Consider the following 25,937-nt stretch of genomic DNA (forward strand, 5'->3'; position numbering starts at 1 on the left):
ATGCACCGCAATGCACACCCGTGTCGGCAGACAACAGGCATTGCCGGACAGCGACAGGCTGGGGCGAAAATTTCATTCGCACCCGATGAGCCTGTTCTCATCCCACTGTAGGAGTAAGTCCTGGGCTGCACACAGACGAAAAATCATTCAATGGTGAGTGAGGTGCGAATGGATTTGCAGCTGCCCGCACACTGGCACAGCGAATATACACTTCCCTTGGACGGCGACTATCTGAACGCAGCACAACAAGTTTAGCAGCCCAGCGATCAGATCTGATTCACTCCCATGGACTGTAATGGCATAGTTTGAGAACTCTATATTGTTATGACTCATTAACGCAATTAGTTGATTTGTGTGGCCAGGATGCTTCACAAGATTAGGGAAAGAAGGAAAATGAAACGGGTAAATAAAGAAATGTATTTTCATCCGCCTTAAACTATATGCAGAAATGAACAAGCAACAATACTAGTGACAGCTTATGTAATATCAATATAATGTTCAACAAATAAAAGCACTTTAATAAACAAAAACATAAACACAGTTAATAAGCCTGTAGGCTAAAAAAAAACAGGATTTTGATACCTACCGGTTAATCCTTTTCTACTAGTCCGTAGAGGATGCAGGGGTCCACTTCATGACCATGGGGTATAGACGGTTCCGCAGGAACCATGGGCACTCTTAAGACTTTTCAATGGGTGTGAACTGGCACCTTCCTTTATGCCCCTCCTCCAGACCTCAGTTATAGGAACTGTGCCCAGGGAGACGGACATTTCGAGGAAAGGATTTACTTTAATACTAATGGTGAGATACATACCAGCTCACACCTCAACCATGCCGCACAACATGGCATTCAACATAACAAATGCCAACAGGCATGAACCAATTACAGCAAACATGCTGAAACTGATAAAACAACATGTGTAACTCTAATAAACAAAACTGCAGGTAAAGTACGCACTGGGACGGGCGCCCAGCATCCTCTACGGACTAGGAGAAAAGGATTTACTGGTAGGTATCAAAATCCTGTTTTCTCATACGTCCTAGAGGATGCTGGGGTCCACTTCATGACCATGGGGTTAATACCAAAGCTCCAGTATGGGCAGGAGAGTGCGGATGACCCTGCAGCACCGATTGACCGAACTTGAGGTCTTCATCGGCCAAGGTGTCAAACTTGTAGAATTTTGCAAATGTGTTTGACCCTGACCAAGTAGCTGCTCGGCAAAGTTGCAATGCCGAGACCCCCCGGGCAGCCGCCCAGGATGAGCCCACCTTCCTAGTGGAATGGGCCTTCAGCGACATCGGTAACGGCAATCCAGCCATTGTATGAGCATGCTGAATCGTACCTCTGATCCAACGCGCAATAGTCTGCCCGGAAGCAGGACACACAATCTTGTTGGGAGCATACAGGACAAACAATGACTCTTTTCCATATTCGAGCTGTTCTAGCGACATAAATCTTCAAATCTCTAACCACAGCTAGAGACTTTGACTCAGTGAACGTGTCAGTAACTACTGGCACCACAATAGGTTGGTTTATGTGGAAAGATGAAACCACCTTTGGAGGAAAATGTTGACGAGTTCTCAACTCTGCCCTATCTTTATGGAAGATCAGGTAAGGGCTCTTGTGAGACAAGGCCCCCAACTCAGACACCCACCGTGCGGATACCAATGCCAAAAGCATCACCACTTTCCAAGTGAGAAACTTCAACTCTATCTCTTGTAGAGGCTCAAACTAATCCGATTGAAGAAACTGCAACACCACATTAAGGTCCCATGGTGCCACTGGAGGCACAAATGGAGGCTGGATGTGCAGAACCCCTTTCACGAAGGTCTGAACCTCTGGAAGAGAGGCCAATTGTTTTTGGAAGAACACTGACAAGGCCAAAATCTGGACCTTGATTGACCCCAATCAGAGGCCCGCCTCCACACCAGCCTGCAGAAAATGGAGAAATTGTCCCAACTGAAACTCTTCCATAGGAGCCTTCTTGGATTCACACCAAGACACATATTTTCTCCAAATACGGTGGTAATGTTTCGACGTTACTCCTTTCCTGGCCTGAATAAGGGTGGGGATGACTTCCTTGGGAATACCCTTACGGGCTAGGATCCGCAGCTCAACAGCCATGCTGTCAAACGTAGCCGCGGTAAGTCTTGATACACGCACGGCCCCTGCTGCAGCAGGTCCTCGCGAAGAGGAAGAGGCAGAGGATCTTCTATGAGCAACTCCTGAAGATCTGGGTACCAAGCCCTCCTTGGCCAGTCTGGGGCAATGAAGATTGCTGGAACTCTTGTTCTCCTTATGATCCTGAGCACCTTTGGGATCAGCGGAGGTGGAGGGAAGACATATACTGACCGGAACACCCACTGGGCCACTAGCGCATCCACTGCTATTGCTTGAGGTTCTCTCGACCTGGAACAATATTTCTGAAGCTTCTTGTTGAGACGAGATGCCATCATGTCTACTTGAGGAACTCCCCAAAGACTTGTCACCTCTGCGAAGACTACTTGGTGGAGGCCCCACTCTCCTGGATGGAGATTGCGTCTGCTGAGGAAGTCTGCTTCCCAGTTGTCTACTCCCGGAATGAAAATTGCCGACAGAGCCTTTACATGTCTTTCTGCCCAGAGGAGGATCTTCGTCACCTCTGCCATTGCCGCTCTGCTTTTTCGTTCCGCCCTGCCTGTTTATGTACGCGACTGCTGTTACATTGTCCGACTGGATCTGCACGGAATGATCATGAAGAAGATGTACCGCCTGTTGAAGGCCGTTGTAAATGGCTCTCAATTCCAGCACGTTTATGTGAAGGCAGGCTTCCTGACTTGACCATTTTCCTTGGAAGCTTTCCCCCTGAGTGACAGCTCCCCAGCCTCTGAGACTTGCATCCGTGGTTACCAGGACTCAGTCCTGAATCCCGAACCTGCGTCCCTCTAGTAGGTGAGAACTGTGTAGCCACCACAGGAGCGAAATCCTGGCTTTTGATGACAGGATTATCTTCCGGTGCATGTGTAGGTGGGATCCCGACCACTTGTCCAACAGGTCCCACTGGAATACCCTGGCATGGAACCTGCCAAACTGTATGACCTCGTAGGCCACCACCATCTTCACCAACAACCGAATGCACTGATGGATCGACACACTCGATGGTTTCAATATCTGTTTTACCATTTTCTGGATTTCCAGAGCCTTTTCCACCAGAAGAAATACTCTCTGAACTTCTGTGTCCAGAATCATCCCAAGAAAAGACAATCTTGTCGTCGGTTCCAACTGTGAGTTTGGATAATTTATGAACCAACCGTGTTGTTGGAGTATTGACAGGGAGGGTGTGATGTTTTGTAACAACTGCTCCCTGGATCTCGCCTTTATCAGGAGATCGTCTAGATAAGGAATTATATTGACTCCTTTTTGACGCAGGAGAACCATCATCTCCGCCATCACCTTGGTGAATACCCTCGGCGCCGTGGAGAGACCGAAAGGCAACGTCTGGAATTGGTAATGGCAATCCTGAACCGCGAATCTCAGATAAGCCTGGTGAGGAGGATAAATGGGAATATGCAGGTAAGCATCTTTTATGTCTACAGACACCATGTAGTCCCCTCCTCCAGACTGGAAATCACTGCCCTCAGTGATTCCATTTTGAACTTGAATCGTTTCAAGTAGAGATTCAGATTTTTCAGGTTTAGGATCGTTCTGACCAAGCCGTCCGGCTTCGGAACTACAAAAAGGCCCGAATAAAACCCCTCCCCTTGATGTGACAAAGGTACCAGGACTATGACCTGATCCTGACATAATTTTTGGATTGCCGCTGTTACTGCTTCCCTTTCTGGAAGAGAAGCTGGCAAGGTCATAGTCCTGGAAAAATCGGCATGGGGGAACGTCTTGAAACTACAGCTTGTATCCCTGGGACACTATTTGCAACACCCAGGGATCCAGGCCAGACAGAATCCAACCTTGGCTGAACAGTTTGAGACGTGCCCCCACCCGAGCGGCCTCCCGCAATGGAGCCCCAGCGTCATGCTGAAGATTTGGCAGAAGTAGGGGTAGACTTCTGCTCCTGGGAACCTGAAGCTGCTGTGGACTTCTTTCCCTTTCCCCTTCCCCTACCCGCAAAGAAGGGGGAACCTCTCGCTTTTTTGTATTTATTGGGACGAAAAGGACTGCATGTGCGGGTGATATGTCTTTTTTGCCGGTGCAGGCGCAGAGGGCAAAAATGTTGACTTACCTGCGGTAGCCGCCGAGACTAACGCATCCAGTCCATCGCCAAATAAGGCCTCACCTTTATATGGGAGAGCCTCCATATTTCTTTTGGAATCTGCATCCGTGTTCCACTGGCGAATCCACAACGCCCGCCGAGCCAATACTGCCATGGTAGCGGCTTGTGAACTCAAGAGTCCAATATCTTTCATCGCTTCTAGTATGTATGCGGCAGCATCTTTGATATTCCCTAACTTAAGGAGTATCTCATCTTTATCAATCGTGTCAATTTCTGATGACATGCTTTCTGACCATTTTTCAATAGCGCGGCTCACCCACGCGCAAGCAATTGTGGGCCTGAGCAGCGTACCATTGGCAACATAAATGGATTTTAATGTAGTTTCCATCTTTCGGTCTGCTGGCTTTTTTAGAGAAGCCGTGCCAGGTGCAGGGAGAATTACCTTCTTTGTCAACCTGGACAGTGCACTATCTAACACAGGGGGTGACTCCCATTTTTTCCTGTCCTCCACCGGGAAAGGATAAGCTATCTGAATTCTCTTGGGAATACGAAATTTATTTTTGGGATTCACCCACATCCCTTCAAAGAGTGTATTAAGCTCGTGGGAAGGAGGGAAAGTGACCTTAGATTTCTTTTCTTTATAGAAATAAGCCTTCTCCTGAGGTACAGGAGTGGCTTCAGTGACTTCCAGAACTTTCCTTATAGCCACAATCATATATTGTATATTTTTTTGCCAATTTATGATCTATTTCTCTGGAGTCACTATCGTTGACACAAGAATCAGTGTCCGTGTCGGTATCAGTATTCACAATATTCGCAAATGGTCTCTTATATGACCCAGAGGGGTCGCCTGCGGATGGAAGAACAGAGCCCTGAAAAATCACATCCTCCACAGATTTTCTCCAGCACTCAGCATGAGATTCAGACTTATCTAATCTCCTATTGATATGATGCATACTATAACGTATTTCTTTCACCCATGCAGGCTCTTGGTGTGCCGGCAGCACCACCACATTACACTTCTGTGTCCCTAAAATGGTTTCCTCCGGGGAGGAACTCCCTGCCTCTGACATGTCTTACACACGTGTACAACACACACACACACAGACACACTGGGACTTATAGGGGACAGACCCACAGTAAAATCTGTCAGAGGGACACAGTTTAGGAGCACCCAGTTCACAACCCCAGCGCCAGTATCTAATGCCTGTAAACACAGAATGCCCACTGACATGCAGCACTTTTTACACAGTAAAACACACTTGTAAAGCACCAAATTCGCTTGTGGCCCCCCTGTTTTGCACCCTGATACTTGTAGTCAGAAGTGAAGGAGGACCAGCGATGTCTCTGTAGCCTGAGGATAGAGAAAATGGCACTGAGCAGTGTGCTGGCTGCCTGAGGAAGAAGCTCCGCCCTTTTTACCTCAGAAACTTTTCAGAATATTTATACTGGCGGGGGTAGGACTGTTCCTGGGCATCTTATGCCCCCTTTTTGCCAGTTTATAGAGGTGTTTTTGCTGCCCTGGGCGCCCCCTGCGCCCCAGCAATGGCGCGCGGGGGGCGTTCAGTACCCTTCAGTAGCTAATGGTGTCCTGTCAGCCAGAAGCAGAGCCATGAAACTCTTCAGGAAGTTGGTTCCTACTTCTCCCCCCTCAGTCCCACGAAGCAGGGAGACTGTTGCCAGCAGTTCTCCCTGAAAACAAAAAACCTAACATAAGTCTTTTCAGAGAAGCTCAGTAGAGCTCCCCTAGAGTGCATCCAGTCTGCCTGGGCACATTTCTAAAACTGAGGTCTGGAGGAGGGGCATAGAGGGAGGAGCCAGTTCACACCCATTGAAAAGTCTTAAGAGTACCCATAGCTCCTTTCGGAACCGTCTATACCCCATGGTCATGAAGTGGACCCCAGCATCCTTTAGGACGTATGAGAAATAACAATATAGATCGAATAAATTTGAAAATACTGTTCATAATACATATTTAAACCACATATATGCATACCTCCTAACTTTTGCCATAAAGAGGGACATCTGCGCGTGCCAGAAATAAGGGGGCATGGCCTCATGGGCAATATTGTCCTTCACAGGATGTAATAATGGGCCACACACCTATTTTCAGCACTATGGGGGCCACACAGTGCTCTGGGAGCTGATGTCCATCCCCCAGTCCTTATCCCACACAGCATCCTGCTGAGCAGGGCAGGGAGTGAGAGGGGGCCTCCCAACTTTCCACCACCACTGTACAGTGCCCGAAAAATGTGACTTACCTGCCAAATTTGAGACAGTTGAGAGGTATGTATATGTCATCCAATTGACTAGCCTTAGGAGCTTAACATTACCAAATAGTACTTGCGCGGTTGGTGATGCTACACAGAAGTAATCTCCAATGTTCCAGGGGAGTATATACTGTAGGACAGTCAAACACCTGGTGCTGTTTCTGACATGACCAATTTATAGGGGTAATAAATCTGAACTGTGAAACATCCTTGTTACTCATATAAGGTTAAAGTTAGCTGACTCCCAGTTAATAAAAAAAAAAGTTTACTAGTTTTTAGTTCAAAAGGTTTTTATTTTTTTTCCGCAACATCCATGTTAAACAAGAACATAGTCTTATGTGCTGGAGCAAAGACTCCTGTTTCATAGACAAAGGTAAAATGTGCAGCCTGTTATTAATAGAAGATAAAAAATTAAGAGAAACAATGTTATGTCATGGAGAAATAATGTCTATTCGTAGACCTGCAACCTAATACATTTGTTTCTGACAAGGGCCCTCATTCCGAGTTGTTCGCTCGCTAGCTGCTTTTAGCAGCATTGCACACGCTAAGCCGCCGCCCTCTGGGAGTGTATCTTAGCATAGCAGAATTGCGAACGAAAGATTAGCAGATTTGCGAATAGAAAATTCTTAGCAGTTTCTGATTAGCTCCAGACTTACTCAGCCATTGCGATCAGTTCAGTCAGTTTTGTTCCTGGTTTGATGTCACAAACACACCCAGCGTTCGCCCAGACACTCCCCCGTTTCTTCAGACACTCCCGCGTTTTTCCAGAAACGCCAGCGTTTTTTCGCACACTCCCATAACACGGCCAGTTTCCGCCCAGAAACACCCACTTCCTGTCAATCACACGCCGATCACCAGAACGATGAAAAATCCTTGTTATGCCGTGAGTAAAATACCTAACTTTTGAGTAAAATAACTAAGCGCATGCGCTCTGCGAACCTTGCGCATGCGCAGTAAGCGACTAATCGCAATATAGCGAAACTCGGCAACGAGCAAACAACTCGGAATGAGGGCCAATGTTGTGACAAATAAGAATTAGGGGGAGATCAATGAGAGATATAAAGTACCAACCAATCCGCTCCTAACTCGTTAGCACAATCTGTAAAATAAAAGGAGCTGATTGGTTGGTACTTTCTCTCTACACTAATTCCCTATTCGTATCAAAATGATTCTAATATGAGAATGTCATTTAAAAACAGATTAGACAACTTCAATAAACATAATAACATATAAGTGCTTAAAACACATTAAAAAATACTGACATTTAAAAAAGAAAAATAGGATTTTAATTACCTACCGGTAAATCCTTTTCTTGTAGTCCATAAGGGATATTAGGGAGACTTAGTACGATGGGGTATAGATGGGGTCCAAAGGAGCGATGCACCCTTAAATTTCTTCAACTGGGTGTGCTGGCTCCTCCCCTCTATGCCCCCTCCCACAGGCAATTATAGGTAAAACAGTGCACGAAGGAAAAAGGACATATATGAGAGAAGGAACATAACAACAGTGAGTGGTGAGATTTATATACCAGCACACCATAAACATAAAACAACCAGCAACGGCTGGTAACCAAACAGCAACAGTTTAACAGGTAACCATAGAAAAGACAACCTGCAGAAAAGTCAACGCACTGAGGCGGGCGCCCTATTACCTTACGAGAAAATCCCATTTTCTCTAGCATCCATAATGGATATTGGGGAGACTTAGTACGATGGGGACGTCCCAAAGCTTCCAGAATGGGCGGGAACGTACGGAGACTTCTGCAGCACCGCCTGCCCAAACTGGGTATCCTCTTTGGCCAGGCTATCAAACCTATAGAACTTCACGAAGGTGTTCTTCCCCGACTAGGTAGCAGCTCGGCATAGTTGCAAGGCCGAGACTCCACGGGAAAACCCCTCCGATCTTGTAGAGTGGGCCTTCAGAGATAGTGGAACAGGTAAGGCCGCCGACACATAGGCCTGTTGGATAGTAAGCCTAAGCCAAAGAGCAATAGACTGTTTTGAAACACGGCAACCCTTTTTCTGTACATCATATAGCACGTACAAAGAATCCGTCTTTCTGATCTGAACCGTTCTCTTGACATAGATCTTCAAGGCTCGCACCGCATCCAATGCCTCCGGAGGAGCAGAAGTGCCAGAACCTGACGGAACCACAATAGGTTGATTCAAATGGAACGCAGAGACGACCTTTGGCAGGAACTGCCTAGTCCTAAGCTCTGCTCTGTCCTCATAAAAGACCAAGTAGGGACTTTTACATGATAAGGCCCCCAATTCTGAGACACACCTAGCAGAAGCCATGGCCAGTAACATCACCGTCTTCCACGTGAGGTACTTGTCTTCTACCGTCATCAGTGGTTCAAACCAGGAGGACTGTAGAAACTCCAACACAACGTTCAAATCCTAGGGTGCCGTGGGCGGCACAAAATGAGGTTGTATGTGAAGTACCCCTTGCAAAAAGGTTTGAACTTCTAGCAACACTGCCAATTTCTTCTGGAAGAAGATGAAGAGAGATGAAATCTGGACCTTAATGGAACCCAAACGTAAGCCCTTGTCCACACCAGCCTGTAGGAAACGTCCCAAGTTGAACTCCACAAGCGGGTACGTGCGGTCCTCGCACCGAGACATATCTTCTCCAGATATGATGATAGTGTTTTGACGTCACCAGCACACCCCAGCAACACAGCCCCATTAAAGCTGTAAGCTGTTATATCACAGTGAAACACCTATGATTACTGTCTTTTATAGGACACAGATTGTGTACAATAGCGGCTTTCCCCCTTTGCTACACCCTGTACCAGTTTTCCAGCGTTTTTCTGAGTGTCTGGATGAGCTGTGTGTGCCTACTGCTGCAGCTGTAAGCAGAGGAAGGCACCAAAATGCAGATGGTCCCGCTCTTAGGTAGCTCCGCCCCTCCCCAATGGCCCTGGAGCTTAAAAACATCACACAAGTGTTAGTTTAAGCCATCGCTAGCCAATGTACAAAGGGGGCTATAGCGGGTCCTCCCCAGAAGGGTCCCATATGCCTCCCTTGCATGTCAGCCGCTGCTTGTCAGTCGCACCTTGAACCGGGGGACCCCCCTAGCGGGGCCTCCGATTTGTACTCACCACTGTCGACCCCTTCAGGCTAGTGTTAGGGGTGTGCGGCGTGCTGCGATTGTGACTGCCAAGGCGCAGTGCCCCGATGTACAACAATCTCTCAGGTCAGTGGTCCTGCAGCAGGGAAGCGGCTCTGACACCTCACATGGCCGGTGTCCGCCCCCCCTCCCCCCCCCCCCCCAACTCCCACGGTGCAGGTATGCTGTTTACCAAACAGCATACCGAAAATAATAAAGATTGAAAATAAACTGAAGAAAACTCTCTGGAGCTAGTAGAGATGTGCATCCTCTCCTGAGGGCACTTTTTTCTAAACTGCATGTGGGAGGGGGCATAGAGGGGAGGAGCCAGCACACCCAGCTGAAAAAATTTCAAGTGCACCAGCTGCTTTGGACCCTGTCTATCCCGCATCGTACTAAGTCTCTCCAATATCCCTTATGGATGCTATAGAAATAAACCATTAAATGAAATGTAAAAACAGAGTAGGGTCTCACTTGTAGTACACTCTATATGCTTGCTGTACATTTTACCTTTGTCTTTGAAATAAGATATAGGACTGTGTTCTTGTTTTATATTGATGATGTGAAATAGTTCAATAAAATATTACATTTTTTGTACTAGTAATCAGCTCACTTTATGGTGGAGATGTATCGATCCTCCTAAAGAGTAGAATTTGCCCATATCAACCAATCAGATTCTAGTTATAAAATCATGCAAACTAATCAGATGTTATGGGTAACTTCACCTGAAGGTTTCAAACATATTTCCTTATATGACTAACAAGAATATTCCAGATTTATTTGGGATTTATTACTCACGTACATTGGTTGTGTCAGACATCACCAGAGGTTTGTCTATCTTACTCCTCTGGAGACATTTGGGAAATTACATCTTCCCAAGGTTGTATTCTAATACCTGTCTGTCTGCTCTAGGAGTTGCCACAAACTATTTCTCTTATACCATTTTCCAATGTTGGTTCAATCTGTAGCGTTTGTGAGGATCCTCTTTGCTGTAATAACATATTTGCTGACAGTGTGTTACTAGTAATTATCCTCATAAAGGGAGGAAAATCATTAATATTAATTATCTTGATAGTGAATATCAGTAACAAAATCCAATCCATTGCTAACTTGATTACTAGGTAAAAGCTGTAGCTTGGCCAGTATCATGGTTGCTGTTAGTTAATGAGAAGTCCTTCTGATGCGTTTCATTGCATACATCTGATTTCCTCAGAGAGCAACACTAGTGTGGGAAAATAAAGTAAAAATTACAGAAATTGTCATTCATTCCTAATCAGTGTCACATTCTATGTTTCTGTGACTTAGGAGTTAATTTCCCATACATGTACACTAAGGAGCTCATTTTACTCCATGTGATTTGGGTACGATATTAGATATTTCTGAAATGCCGGAAAACTGACAAAAATGGATTTAATTTGTTTGACTGACCATTCGTGTTAGTTTTCTGGCATTTCGGAAAATGGTTATCATTTGCTTCCATACATTACCAGATTTCTGTTTCAGCCAGATTGGACAATAAATCTTTAGTTGTATGGCCAGCACAAGTCATCATTCACTGTTGTGTCAGTGTTTCCCATGTAGTTCTGTCATATGGCCAGTGCCTTACTTATAACCATAGGCTATATCTTTTAAAACGTGTCAGCCAGTAATTAATACACGTGCGTGCACAAACTACAAGATCCGTAAAACATGTACTGTTAGGGGTGCTCTGCTAGAAACCATCTATAGGCTTAATTAGTAATACTGTAATATGTACATATATGTTCATGTGCAGTTTCTAGGTTCTTTTACATACCCTCCAACTATACCTTTTTAATAGGTACAGTACCTTTTTTTAATGGTCTGTACCAATTTTTGGCTCTTCAAACTTCCATTGAAAGTATAGGAAAAGGGATGTGGCCATGCCCCCTTTTCTCATTTGTACCGATTTTTATGTGTAAAAGGTTGGAGGTTATGCTTTTGCTGCTCTCCCAGACTTGCTCCAATGCTTTGGATTGGTGCCCACATCGAATATGGTAGATGCTAGAACCAAGTAGGCTAAAGGACTTGTGACATCATGGGGAGGAGCTAGGCCACCGGGATAGTTCCTTAACTATCCACGCCAACTACTACTCCCTTTAGTAACCTGGCGGCGAGCGGAGCGAGCCACTGTGCTCGAAGCGTGGCGAGGGTACATTTTCGGGTACCCTGTTCACCCCTAGCTCCTCCCCCTGGTGACATCAGAGGTCCTTTCTCCAACTTGGTTTTAGTCATGACCACCCCTGTCTAGAAATCCAGCATTTGCCACTGTTATAGCCATATTATTCATGCAACTTTGTAATATTGTGGTTATTCGGTGATACGTTCATTGGTACAGCGGGGAGGGCAATCACCGTGGTAGTAAGGCACCTGCTTCCTGTGCAGCCATCTAATGGGTAGGCATATGATGCTGCTCAGGGCACACATACCTCCCAACACGACCCTCTCCAGGTGGGACAGAATGCTCTGCTCCTGGACTTCCCTCTTAATGTATGATTGCCATCACCTGTGCTGTAACACCTTTCTTATCCATTCACCTGTTCAAAACAGGTGCCTGCAATCTTAAATTAAGAGAAAAGTCCAGAAGCAGAGCATTCTGTCCCTCCTGGAGAGGGACATGTTGGGAGGTATGCTATGGGTAACCACACTACAGCCCAAGAACTACATTTCCCGTGATGCCGCATGGCGCCGCGGTGACGTATTCGGAAGCGGACGTCGCGTGCTCACTTGTGCGTGACAGGAGGATCCGGCGGACGCAGAGACAGTCCGAGGCCGCTGCACTCGCTATAAGACAGGATGACCGGGCTTCCCCGCAGGATCGTCAAGGTAACGTGTAAGCGGTCTGTCCGGGCTCTGATCCGAGAGTCGGACCTATGAGTGACGGGCGGAAGCCCAGGGGACACCACCCTCCGCTCCCCTCCAACATGGCAGCCGCCGGCAGGAGGAGCGGCCTGGTGCCACCCAGCACAGAGTGGCCCCTGGTGTTGAGTATCATACACCTGGCGGCGTACCCTAGTGCGGACGGGAGACTCTTCATCCGTGGGGGAAGCTTCATTGTAATGTAGATGTGCGGGGACACGCGTGCCACGCCCTCACCCGCCGGAGAACAGCCCGCCCTCCGCAGCATGGGCATCGCTGCTAGCCGGTCAACACTAGGTGTGTGGTACCCGCAGCTGCTCCTCCCCGGCCCTGCTGGCCACTGCACTGCTGGCGGGCACAGGGTAGCGACGGCAGCACAGTAGGGCCACGGGGAGGTCACAGGGGTAGTAGCCGCAGGAGGTCACCCACATAGTCTTTTCCTATTAAGGTTTATCGTGAGAGAGTTCCAGTATATGGCCCTGGAAGGAAATTATAACAAAAACATGGCCACTGATATTCTAATAAATTGGCCAGCACAGTATTTCATTTCCCTATACAGAAGTTCATGTATATAAAGCTTTATGGTTTCTGTTCCCATCATGGCCTTGTGTGGAGTTTGTATATTCTCCCCATGCTTGTGTGGGTTTCGTACTCCAGTTTCCTACCACAGTCCAAAAATATACTGGTAGGCTAACTTTTTTCAGACTATATCATCATGTGTATAAATGTAATCGGGAATATAGATTGTCAATTCCATTGGGGCAGGGTCTGATGTGAATTGCCAAATATTCTTTGTAAAGCGCTGCTTAATATGTGTGCGCTATATAAATAACTGATAATTAATGACCGTGCTAACCACATTGCTGATAAAATGCATGGCTCTCTAATTCAGAAGCTGATACCAGTAGCCACAAATTGACTGAAAATTGCTCATTACCCCTTTTCCACCAGCCAGCATACAACACCGGTTACTGCACATGAACGCGCATAACCTGTGTTGCTGGCTGGTGTAAAAGGGCTGAGTTGGAATAATCCGGATCGATTAACTCGGTATTCCAACTTGGGTAGCTTGCAGGGTTGAACACGGGTTCAACCAGGTAAGCTGTGCAGTGTAAACGGAAACGACTCTGCTCCCGTTCACACTGTGTGGGAGGGCGGCGCTGGCAGATCATGTGATATCCCAGTGCCACCCTCGCTGCGTCACCGGCAACGTCCCCAACCCGGCAATATGCTGGGTTGGAAACGGCAGATGGAAAGGGGGCTGACGTGGGTCGCAGCCTGGTAGCACTCGTGTCAGGCTCCCGGCTGCAACCCGCGTAATTAGATGGAAAAGGGGTATCAGTGTGGCTATAAAAGCCATGGCTGCACTTCCTGCTATACAATTACAATGTTTGTGTAAACTTGGGTCTCAATGGGAGTTTATGCAGCTCTTCATTGGCAGCCCTGAGAAGGCGTAAAGGAGGGAAAAAATATTTTAAGGTGAAAATGATGATACTCTGGTACACGTAAACCAATGAATAATTCACTTAGAGGCATTTAACATAATTTGGCCAATGTGTAAATTTTTCTGGTTATTTTACTTTAATATTTTACTTTAAAAAGCTCAAAAAGTGGTTTAATTATGGAGTTGTTACACCCATCCCCCCTCCAAAAAAAATATATTTTAAACTTGCTTACCAAACCATTAAAAATGATTCTACAGACTTTTTATACACGTAAATAATGCAGAAACTTTAAATTTTGTGAGAAAAACACTTGCTTACCATTACTTTTAAGAACCTCAAAATATGGCTAATAGCTTTTTATGTAGTTATCCTGAATTATCTGACACTTCTGATGTTCGGGTTGATAGAGGGGAACTCTTTACCATGCGGCTCCTCTAATACCCCTTTTACACCGCCACAAAAAACCCGGGTTATTGCTGTGATAACCCAGGAGTGGCTCGGTGTAAAAGGGTTAACCCAGGTCCAATTACCCAGGAATCCAACCCTGGTTGCGGTGCAGTGTAAGCGGGTTAGCCAGGTCATTGGGACCCGTTCACTGCATAGAGCAGAGGCAGCGCTTGTCGATCATTTCATCTCCGTGCGCCAGCTTCGCACATGTTGGCAGTGACAGGCTGTTGTCGGAAAAGGGTCTCTTGATGGGTCGCACCCAGGAAGCACACGTGTACGGAGCCTCTGTGCGACCCGTCATTTTAGTATAAAAGCGGTATAAGTTATGCTCTATAGAATTACCTCATCAAGCATTTTCTAATTGAATACATGCTGAATATTAGGTTGCAATATGCGCGCTAAGTCAACTAGTGGTAAAATCTTAATGCGGTTAATTGAATTCCCCTTTAGGGTTGCTATAATATCACTCGCCTAGGCACTGACCTATAAATATACACTTTCTATGGCTGGCTGCCTTGAAGCCTGCATGTTACCTGGTTTTAATCAGCCACAGAACCTGTGTAATTCATGAGTGTCCCGGTTTAAAGGGATTGCTTATGCTTTCACATTGCCAACCTGGGTCAGACTTTTTCAACTGCACTTTAAACCCGGGCTATTTCTGGGTTAGCACCTTTTACACTGAACCCGGGTCATCGATGTAGACAATATGGATGTCATTTCAAATGGAGTTTTTCTGGCTCACAAAGATAAGGTGTCAAAAGGAAACCAAAGGAGAAAAAGGAACATCCAATCAGTGCCTTTTCTTGAGTCCCGAATGAGTAATACCCCTTTCACACCGCACAGATAACCCGGTATCGACCCGGTATATTGCCGGGTCAACACGGGTCAGCGTGCGGTGTGAAAGGGCCATAGCTGAAATCCCGGGTCACCTGACCCGGCAATTCAACTCGGGAATAAAGCAATGTTATACCTGGGTTGAATACCGGGTCAGTGGCTGCGTAAACCCGTTTACTACAGCAGGGAGAGGCGGCGCAGAGATTATCTCATCTCCCAGCGCCGGCTCCGCCCTCTGCTGCTATGGCAACCCACCCGCCGGGTCAGGGAAAGCCTGCAGCAGCGGGCAACGCCGAATCCCACCTGGGAAGGACCCGTTTCCAATTCCCGGGTGGGATCCGGCATTGACAGTGTGAAAGGGGTATAACTGGTCAAATCCTTTCACACTGCACAGCGACCTGGGTCTGACCCATGTGTAACCCTGCTTTAATCCCGGCTTGAAATGCTGGGTTGCTCAACCCGGGTCATAGCACTTTCGCGCTTTCACACTGCACCTCAACCTGGGTCGACCCAGCAATAACCCAGGTTATTTTGGTGATGTGAAAGGGGTATATCTCTGCTTATGTGTAATTCATGTGTGTCTCTATTCTAACTTGCACTATTAAATTCAGACGCTAACCTTCGTTAGAGGGCATTCCTAAGAAACGCACATCACACTCATCACACATCACACTCCATTGTATATTCCAGAAGCATGTTTTTGTGTTATACGCTGATAGAATCATACATAATCATACACACTTTGACTCAGTGGAGGGGGTGACACAATTGTTTTATTGGGTGCCCTGCACCTGACCAAGCCATTCAATTTCTGCATTTTCATTTTGTGAGGTTTTATAGAAAGTGATATAGTACTAGTTATAGTGCAGTAATCTGTAAATGTTGATCATAGTGAGAAATAACATGATATACCATAAGGGAGCATAAGAAAAAAAAATGCTGTTTAAAAAAATAAAATCCTGATGTAAACTCAAGTATATTCATATTTAAATGTGCAGAATCCATTGTATCCAGCAACTGTCAAAAGGATAATGTGGTATTAATATTATACTATTTTAGCGTGCAGCACTTGATGATGTAACTGTAAATATGCAGCAGATATCCTAGCTGCCACACAAGTGTGTATTTATAACATGCAGTATGCAGGACACTCAGTGATAAACCTGGTGAGTGCTGGCTGAGTCCTGTCTAATGCTAAGGAAAGTGTATTGCACCAGGTGGTTTACTGGCAGACAGCTTACAATTTTTGTTATGATTCCTTAGCTTAGAACACACAGGGGCCGATTTAATTGTTTCAACCTGTGACTACCACTAGGAGGCTCAAAATGGAGCAATTTAATTGTCACGGAGGTGACATTTCTTCCTGAGGCCTGCGAGAAATTTGCGTTAAGTTGTCACTTTCAGCATCCAAACAGGAGGTTGGACGCCCGAAGCAAGACTTTAGATGGGTTTAGCTGTTTTACGCAGCTAAAACCTCTGTTTGGATGTAACATGCACGATCTGTATAGGGAGCAAAACACAATTAAATCGCCCAAAGGAGGGCGATTACATTTTTTGGGCATCCGTTTCCCATGTAAACGGGAAATTATAGATGCCCAAACATTGTCAGGAATCAATTGTGTTTGGGCGCCTTTGCATGTGTGCTCCCAGACAGGGTTTAGCTGCGTAAAACGGCTAAACCTGTCTACAGTCCTGTTATGTGCATCCAAACTTTCGTTTGGATGCCGAAAGTGCTGGTTTAGCGCACATTTCTCGCTGCAAGGACCGTCGTCTAAACGGATCAACGTTTGAATTGCTCCGTTTTGGGCCCCTAGTGGTAGCTGTAGGCAAAAACAATTGAATTGGCCACAAAGACATTTTTAAAATCCTTTTTTCGGATATGGATTCATTGAAGTTTGATACAGACAGTCCTTATGAATTTCTTCTGATTTATTAAAAAACGCCTTTTAGAGCTAAATTTACATGGACTTACTTGTCCCATTATCACAAGGAAAAGCTTATTCCACATGGCTTCGGGATTAAAAATCAACCAACAATGGAAAGAATAATAAGGAATTTTGCAAACAATGCTGCCAGATTTTAAACCAACGTAGTTTTGATCTAATGGTGCTCTTCATACAGCAGGTAAATACTGATCTCCTTAATCTTGAAAAAGAAATGAGTGGATGTGAATTAACAGGCATTTATTTTCTTAAAGTTGAGTGGTTGACAAAACTTGGGAATAGTGTTGCTGTTTTTAAGTTGGTTTTCTTTTAAGAAAAACACATGTAAGGGAAGACTATAAAGAATTGCATGTTATACCCTTGAGTGTTCTTTCAGGGGGGGAACCCACCAATGGGGACCTAAACAGGGTGGGAGGAGAGAGGTCATATACAGATACTGAATCACATACTTCTGACTGATCAATCTACATCAGAGGTTCCCAAACGCGGTCCTCAAGGCACCCCAACGGTCCTGGTTTTAAATGTATCCATGCTTGACCACAGGTGACTCAATTAGCACCATAGTCAATTTGATTTAACCATCTGTGCTGAGCTATGGCTATACCTAAAACCTGGACTGTTGGGGTGCCTTGAGGACCGCATTTGGGAACCTCTGCTCTACATTTTATAGTGACCCTTTTTTAAGAGACAGCAGTCCTGCCTGTACCAGAAACAAAAGCACAGGCAGTGCAGGAGGGCAAGGCATAAAACCTGGCACACCAAGGTAGCAATCAATGAGGGGCAGAGAAATCAATTGGGTCGATTCAATTCAACGAGAATTGAATAGCACTGGGAAGGAGGCCCTGGAGCTATTCAATTCAGCTCGCTACTGTTCCCGAGAATGCCAGTACTTGTGCCTGAAACAGGGTGTTTAGTTGCAAGAATGGACATTCTCCAAGAGCACAAAACAGCATTGTGGACCTAGTTTTGTCAGCTTTCTGCTCGCACCACAGGAGGGGTTCCAGTACAAATCCACTGGCTGACTTAACAGCGCGCTGAATTGAATAGCTCAGGGACCTCCTTCCCAGCGATAGTAACAGCGCATTGAATTGTATCAACCCCAATGGTGTAATATTTCTGTTTATAGTTTGTCTGAAATTGAGTTACAGTATTGTCCAAGGGACATTCTTTTGTACAAACACATTATTAAAGGGTCTTTGACTGTGATGTGGAATTATACAAATTTCATAAGCAGCTTAAAATGAAATACTATTTTTGTAATCAGAATACTGTTAGTGGTGCTGCCTCTCCTTTCCACAGTAAAAGCACCTTTGATCCGCCCACCAGCAATCAGTAACATGGTCCCTTTAGAGCAGTGATTTTCAACCTTTTTTTACTCGCGGCACACCGAACAATATTTTAAAATTGCCAAGGCACACCATAAGTTCCCCACAGAAAAAAACAAAACACACACATTGGCACTCACAATAAAAAAAAAAATCCACACATACATTGACCTACACAGAAAAAACAATCATGTTGCTCCCTACATAAATCCTATTGCTCCACACATAAATCAATCACATTTCTCCCCACATAAATCCTATTGCTCCCCACATGAATTATTCATATTGTGCCCCCCATAAATCCATAAATTCTTATTCTCCCCACATAAATCCTATTGAAATCCTATTGATCCCCACAGGAGAAATAAAATAACAAATATTATTATCAGCTGTCCTCCTCCCTGTCCCTCAGTGGCGGGGGTTGTTCATAGTGGAGTTCTGCGAATACTGAGCAGCGGGCGGTTGGGCAGGTGTGGATGTGGGTTGGCAAGGAAAGCTGTGCATGCAGGCGGGAACTAGAAGATGTGTATGCAGACAGGTGGGCTGGCTGGGTGGTAAGACGCGGCGGCCATGACCTATGATATCACACCGTTTTAGGTCACGGCCGGAGCACGACTGATCCTCTAAGAAGAGCCTGGGCCAACAGTTTACTCTGAAGGTGCAGGAAGCTGCTCTGGCTCCGCGGCACACCTTGCAACTGGTCGCGGCACACTAGTGTGCCACGGCACACTGGTTGAAAAAGCCTGCTTTAGAGGTTGGTTGAACAGCAGGCAATTTTGCAATATGTGTGCTGTGTAAGTAACTGGAGATAAATGTTGGATCTTAGAAAAAGTATGCTCATTATTATCCGCTCCACAAATACAGGCGAAGGCATTGTAATGAACAAAAGTGATTGTCACTGAGGTACGTAGACAGCTTTCAGTTGCACTATGGGCCTGATTCAGTGTTGTACGCTATTGCACAGCCATAAGAAAGCGTCTGTGCAATAACGTATATCTAGTATGCTAATGCAGCAGGAGGCATCTGGTGTAAATAGACGCCTTCTGACTGCAACCATGATGTGTTGGTGTGTCTCAAGACACACCAACAGATCATTCTGCGTGACCATCGGTCATCCGAGTAACCTTCTGGTTACTCAGGGTGGCAGTCTCTGACCCGCAGCCAAGGGCTGCGGGGCTGCGCATCACTATCGCTGTAAGGGGTACTCACGGAGCGATCAGGCTGATATTCTAAGCAATCTAGTCAGATTGCTTAGAATATCGCTCCGTGAGTACCCCCCTTAAGTATTAGAATACACCAACGATCTTTAAGGACACTACTGATTTTTTTGAATAGGTTAAAAGATTGTGGGCCACCTCTGTCTGGTTGGTTGTCACTCTTGACATTACAAGTCTCTACGCTAACATTATGTATGCATGGTGAGGGACTTACTGCTATTAAAAAGCAATTACCACTAGTCCACACTACTCTGGTTCTCCCAGTGAATTTCTCCTGTTGCTGATGGATTTTATCTTACATAAAAATAATTTTATGATTTCATTTTTTTATGTTTTGCAAAAAAAGGGGACAGCTATGGGACGCCTGCTTGTGGAAACCTGTGTATATGTATGAGTATGATGTTATGAATCTTCTCAACAAGAGGACGTACTCTACTAATATTGAGAATCCTCTTTATGGTGGTTCATTACGTTTCAATAAAGCTGTTTTATCTTTAAATTCTTTGACCAACACCATTAGATTCACAAGTTCAAGCAGCCCTCTAAGGGGGTTTCCAATTCGCCGGGGTAATGTACCAGGGTTAATTGTCCCGTCAGGGGCTATCTAATTAGCCCTGATAAGCCGGCGTGAGATGCGTCTTATCAGGGATTTGTTTAACTGCCTCAGGCAGGCGAAACCAAATCCCCAGAAACTGCCTCGTTTTCATGCAAAAACAGGTCTGTTCTACCGAAAACGCATAGGTTTTACTGAACCTTTGTGTTTTCTGGAGATAATGTATTATTTTTTTTTACAGGCGACCAAATTGGATTAAGAAAAAAATATTGGTGAAACATCTGGGGAAAAAGTGCGAAAACAGCCATTTTCACACCCATTGTTTCATCTCTAATTGGATAACCCTATTAGTGTCAATATTTTTTAGATGTTGCTTTTTCTGTTCATGAGAGTAAATTTTGAGACCTCAATCTTTAGAAACAGACTGACAAAAATAGTCTTGTTAGCTGACAGTTTCCACCCTAAACCCATACAGAAAGGGCTTCCGTTTTACAGCTGATTTGAGTGGTCGGTTATCTCTGACAAAAAGGAAAATGGGTGAGGACTTTTCAGTCTTCATGCTAGGCTATTTTAACAGGGTGCCGCACATAATGTGCCCAATTACCCAAAATACCTGCACCAAACCTGCATTACACTTGCACTCTAATTTTCTTCTTCCTTCTGTATTACTTAATCTTTTGTACTATGTGCTTTATTTTGAAGCTTGTAAAGCGCCTTGAGCCCTGTTGGAGAAAGAGCGCTATAAATAAAATAATTATAGAAACATAGAATTTGACGGCAGATAAGAACCACTTGGCCCATCTAGTCTGCCCATTTTTTTTTTTTTAATTACCAGTAAACCCTGATTACCATGGTTACCCTATGTTTCTAATTGGCTGGTAAGGTGTATTACCATTGGACTGGATATTACACACCATCAAACAGTTGGCTGGGAACCGGAGTGCATTCCACTTCGGGCATTTCCGGTTTCCGACAGTCGGCATGGACATGATCTGTATGTGTCTTGACACAGATGTTGGGGATTACACTGATTCTGACAGACGCCAACTTCCACTTAAACAGCTGTCGGGCTGATGGGCAGGCACCCTTGAACATGCTCTTTATTTGGACATAAGTACAGGTTGAGTATCCCTTATCCAAAATGCTTGGGACCAGAGGAACTTTGGATATCGGATTTTTCCGTATTTTGGAATAATTGCATACCATAATGTGATATCATGGTGATGGGACCTAAATCTAAGCACAGAATGCATTTATGTTACATATACACAGCCTGAAGGTCATTTTAGCCAATATTTTTTATAACTTTGTGCATTAAACAAAGTGTGTGTACATTCACTCAATTAATTTATGTTCCATATACACCTTATGCACATAGCCTGAAGGTCATTTAATACAATATTTTTTAATAACTTTGAGTATTAAACAAAGTTTGTGTACATTGAGACATCAAAAAACAAAGGTTTCACTATCTCAGTCTCACTCAAAAAAGTCCGTATTTCGGAATATTCCGTATTTCGGAATATTTGGATATGGGATACTCAACCTGTACCTTGTCTTACTGGAAAAGTTGATACTGTAACTTGTATGCTGCTATTTCATGAATATTAAGCATTTTATAGTTTAAGCCTGGTGGTATGCTGGTCTCTTTCTCCGGCAGGGTCCACAGGTTATCCACAGGATACATTGTTATATAGTGGAGCGACAGCGGATTTGCACCAAATGGTCAAAGCTTTTCGGCCTCCCAGCATGCAACGGGCCCGTCCATATATCCCACCTCCTGGCTCAGGCATATCAGTCTTTTGTTTGATGCGGCAGGAGCGTACCATGGTCAGAGGGCTGCTGTTTTTTAAGCAGCCATAAGCTTTCTTTTATTTTTATAGTCTTACTATTTTCTGAGTGATCTTTCTAAAAAGCGTCTTATACGTATCTTAGAAAGAGTTGCTCCAACAACTCTCCGCTGGGTCGCGACAACGCTTACCCACGTGTACAGTGCTGTTTCGGCTGGCGTCTGTGTCGGATATACTGGCAGGTCCAGCAGATGTTACCATTCTGTGGCCGGAGCACGGGGAGAAGGAAAGGCATCAGGTCCGCTTAGTACACGGACACAGCCGCACTGTTTTGGAAGGAGACTACCAAACAGTTGCTGACGCGGCTGCCACCTCGGGTGAACCAGCGCTAGGCCTTAGGGATCATAGGCTCCAGGGGTAGTATGAGGCCGAGATCCCCAGGGTTGATGTCAGCAGTGGGGAGTCAGACGCGCCCCTACCCCTGGTTCATGACCAGTTTCCTCCAAGTCTCCCGCCATGAACTGTTTTTGCCGCTTCCGTCTGAGACGCTGTGTACTCAGGGGACCTAGTCGCAGCATAGGCGGCTGTGTGACTGGTGCGTCAGTGTTCACTTAGGCGCCTGTGTTCATCTGGATCCACTCAGCGTTTGCAAACGTATTGATCGGTCCTGGAAGCGGGGTGAAGTCTCCCTGTATCCCACTCTACTGAGCCAGGTAATACAGCACTAAGTCTCTATCTACCTTTGAGGACGAATAGTTAGATAAAGGGCCTGATGCATAGGAGTCTGATAACTATTGCTGTGATTTTCTTTTGCTGTGCAACTGAATATGTTTAACACTCCTATGTAAGGTAATACAGTAATGTTTCTCTTGCGTCCTAGAGGATGCTGGGGTCCACATTAGTACCATGGGGTATAGACTGGTCCCTTGGGAGCCATGAGCACTTTAAAAGTTTAATAGTGTGGGCTGGCTCCTCCCTCTATGCACCTCCTACCAGACTCTGTTTAGAAAATGTGCCCAGTGAATCCGGTCACAGCTAGGGGAGCTCCTAGGAGTTTTTCTAGTTTTCTCTGACGTCCTAGTGGATGCTGGGAATTCCGTAAGGACCATGGGGAATAGCGGGCTCCGAAGGAGGCTGGGCACTCTAGAAAGATTTATGACTACCTGGTGTGCACTGGCTCCTCCCACTATGACCCTCCTCCAAGCCTCAGTTAGATCTTGTGCCCGGCCGAGGTTGGATGCACACTAGGGGCTCTCCTGAGCCCTTAGAAAGAAAGTATAGATTTAGGTTTATTATTTTCAGTGAGACCTGCTGGCAACAGGCTCACTGCAGCGAGGGACTAAGGGGAGAAGAAGCGCACTCGCCTGCTTGCAGCCGGATTGGGCTTCTTAGGCTACTGGACACCATTAGCTCCAGAGGGATCGACTGCAGGCCCAGTCCTTGGTGTTCGGTCCCGGAGCCGCGCCGCCGTCCCCCTTACAGAGCCAGAAGCAAGAAGAGGTCCGGAAAAACGGCGGCAGAAGACATCAGTCTTCACCAAGGTAGCGCACAGCACTGCAGCTGTGCGCCATTGCTCCTCATACACACTTCACACTCCGGTCACTGAGGGTGCAGGGCGCTTGGGGGGGGGGGGGCGCCCTGAGCAGCAATAAAAACACCTTGGCTGGCAAAAATACCACAATATATAGCCCCAGAGGCTATATATGTGGTAAATAGCCCTGCCAGAATCCAGAAAAAAGCGGGAGAATAGGCCGCGGAAAAGGGGCGGAGCTATCTCCCTCAGACACACTGGCGCCATTTTCTCTTCACAGTGCAACTGGAAGAAAGCTCCCCAGGCTCTCCCCTGTAGTTTTCAGGCTCAAAGGGTAAAAAAGAGAGGGGGGGGCACTAAATTTAGGCGCAATATTGTATATACTAGAGATGAGCGGGTTCGGTTTCTCTGAATCCGAACCCGCCAGAACTTCATGTTTTTTTTCACGGGTCCGAGCGACTCGGATCTTCCCGCCTTGCTCGGTTAACCCGAGCGCGCCCGAACGTCATCATGACGCTGTCGGATTCTCGCGAGGCTCGGATTCTATCGCGAGACTCGGATTCTATATAAGGAGCCGCGCGTCGCCGCCATTTTCACACGTGCATTGAGATTGATAGGGAGAGGACGTGGCTGGCGTCCTCTCCGTTTAGAATAGATTAGAGAGACACTTGATTTACTAATTTTGGGGAGCATTAGGAGTACTCAGTACAGTGCAGAGTTTTGCTGATAGTGACCACCAGTTTTATTTATAATCCGTTCTCTGCCTGAAAAAAGCGATACACAGCACACAGTGACTCAGTCACATACCATATCTGTGTGCACTGCTCAGGCTCAGGCCAGTGTGCTGCATCATCTATTATCTATATATAATATTATATATATCTGTCTGACTGCTCAGCTCACACAGCTTATAATTGTGGGGGAGACTGGGGAGCACTACTGCAGTGCCAGTTATAGGTTATAGCAGGAGCCAGGAGTACATAATATATTATATAGTGAGTGACCACCAGACACACAGTGCAGTTTATTTAATATATCCGTTCTCTGCCTGAAAAAAGCGATACACACAGTGACTCAGTCAGTCACATACCATATCTGTGTGCACTGCTCAGGCTCAGGCCAGTGTGCTGCATCATCTATATATATTATATATCTGTCTGACTGCTCAGCTCACACAGCTTATAATTGTGGGGGAGACTGGGGAGCACTACTGCAGTGCCGGTTATAGCAGGAGCCAGGAGTACATAATATTATTTCTCTATCGTCCTAAGTGGATGCTGGGGTTCCTGAAAGGACCATGGGGAATAGCGGCTCCGCAGGAGACAGGGCACAAAAGTAAAGCTTTTACAGGTCAGGTGGTGTGTACTGGCTCCTCCCCCTATGACCCTCCTCCAGACTCCAGTTAGATTTTTGTGCCCGGCCGAGAAGGGTGCAATTCTAGGTGGCTATCATAAAGAGCTGCTTAGAGAGTTTAGCTTAGGTTTTTTATTTTACAGTGATTCCTGCTGGCAACAGGATCACTGCAACGAGGGACAGAGGGGAGAAGAAGTGAACTCACCTGCGTGCAGGATGGATTGGCTTCTTGGCTACTGGACATGAAGCTCCAGAGGGACGATCACAGGTACAGCCTGGATGGTCACCGGAGCCACGCCGCCGGCCCCCTCACAGATGCTGAAGCAAGAAGAGGTCCAGAATCGGCGGCTGAAGACTCCTGCAGTCTTCTTAAGGTAGCGCACAGCACTGCAGCTGTGCGCCATTTTCCTCTCAGCACACTTCACACGGCAGTCACTGAGGGTGCAGGGCGCTGGGGGGGGGGGGCGCCCTGGGAGGCAAATGAAAACCTTTAAAAAGGCTAAAAATACCTCACATATAGCCCCAGAGGCTATATGGAGATATTTACCCCTGCCTAAATGTACTAAATAGCGGGAGACGAGCCCGCCGAAAAAGGGGCGGGGCCTATCTCCTCAGCACACGGCGCCATTTTCTGTCACAGCTCCGCTGGTCAGGAAGGCTCCCAGGTCTCTCCCCTGCACTGCACTACAGAAACGGTATAACAGAGAGGGGGGGCAAAATAAATGGCAATATATTAATATAAAAGCAGCTATAAGGGAGCACTTAATCATAAGGCTATCCCTGTCATATATAGCGCTTTTTGGTGTGTGCTGGCAGACTCTCCCTCTGTCTCCCCAAAGGGCTAGTGGGTCCTGTCTTCGTATAGAGCATTCCCTGTGTGTCTGCTGTGTGTCGGTACGTGTGTGTCGACATGTATGAGGACGTTATTGGTGTGGAGGCGGAGCAATTGCCAAATATGAGGATGTCACCTCCTAGGGGGTCGACACCAGAATGGATGCCTTTATTTGTGGAATTACGGGATAGCGTCAACTCG

General features: G+C 46.0%; 1 protein-coding gene across 1 annotated transcript in view; it reads left to right on the forward strand.

Annotated features, from left to right (window-relative positions):
• The first annotated feature begins 12,302 nt into the window (after positions 1-12,302).
• The window catches only part of UBE2N (ubiquitin conjugating enzyme E2 N), a 155,221-nt gene continuing 141,586 nt past the window's right edge, over positions 12,303-25,937 (forward strand). Inside the window, exon 1 of the mRNA XM_063927621.1 lies at positions 12,303-12,433. Coding sequence (XP_063783691.1) covers positions 12,404-12,433 — 30 coding nt within the window. The 5' untranslated portion in view covers positions 12,303-12,403. The remainder of the gene's footprint in view (positions 12,434-25,937) is intronic.

The sequence above is a fragment of the Pseudophryne corroboree genome, chromosome 6 (genome assembly GCF_028390025.1).
Source record: "Pseudophryne corroboree isolate aPseCor3 chromosome 6, aPseCor3.hap2, whole genome shotgun sequence".
Lineage (NCBI taxonomy): Eukaryota > Metazoa > Chordata > Amphibia > Anura > Myobatrachidae > Pseudophryne > Pseudophryne corroboree.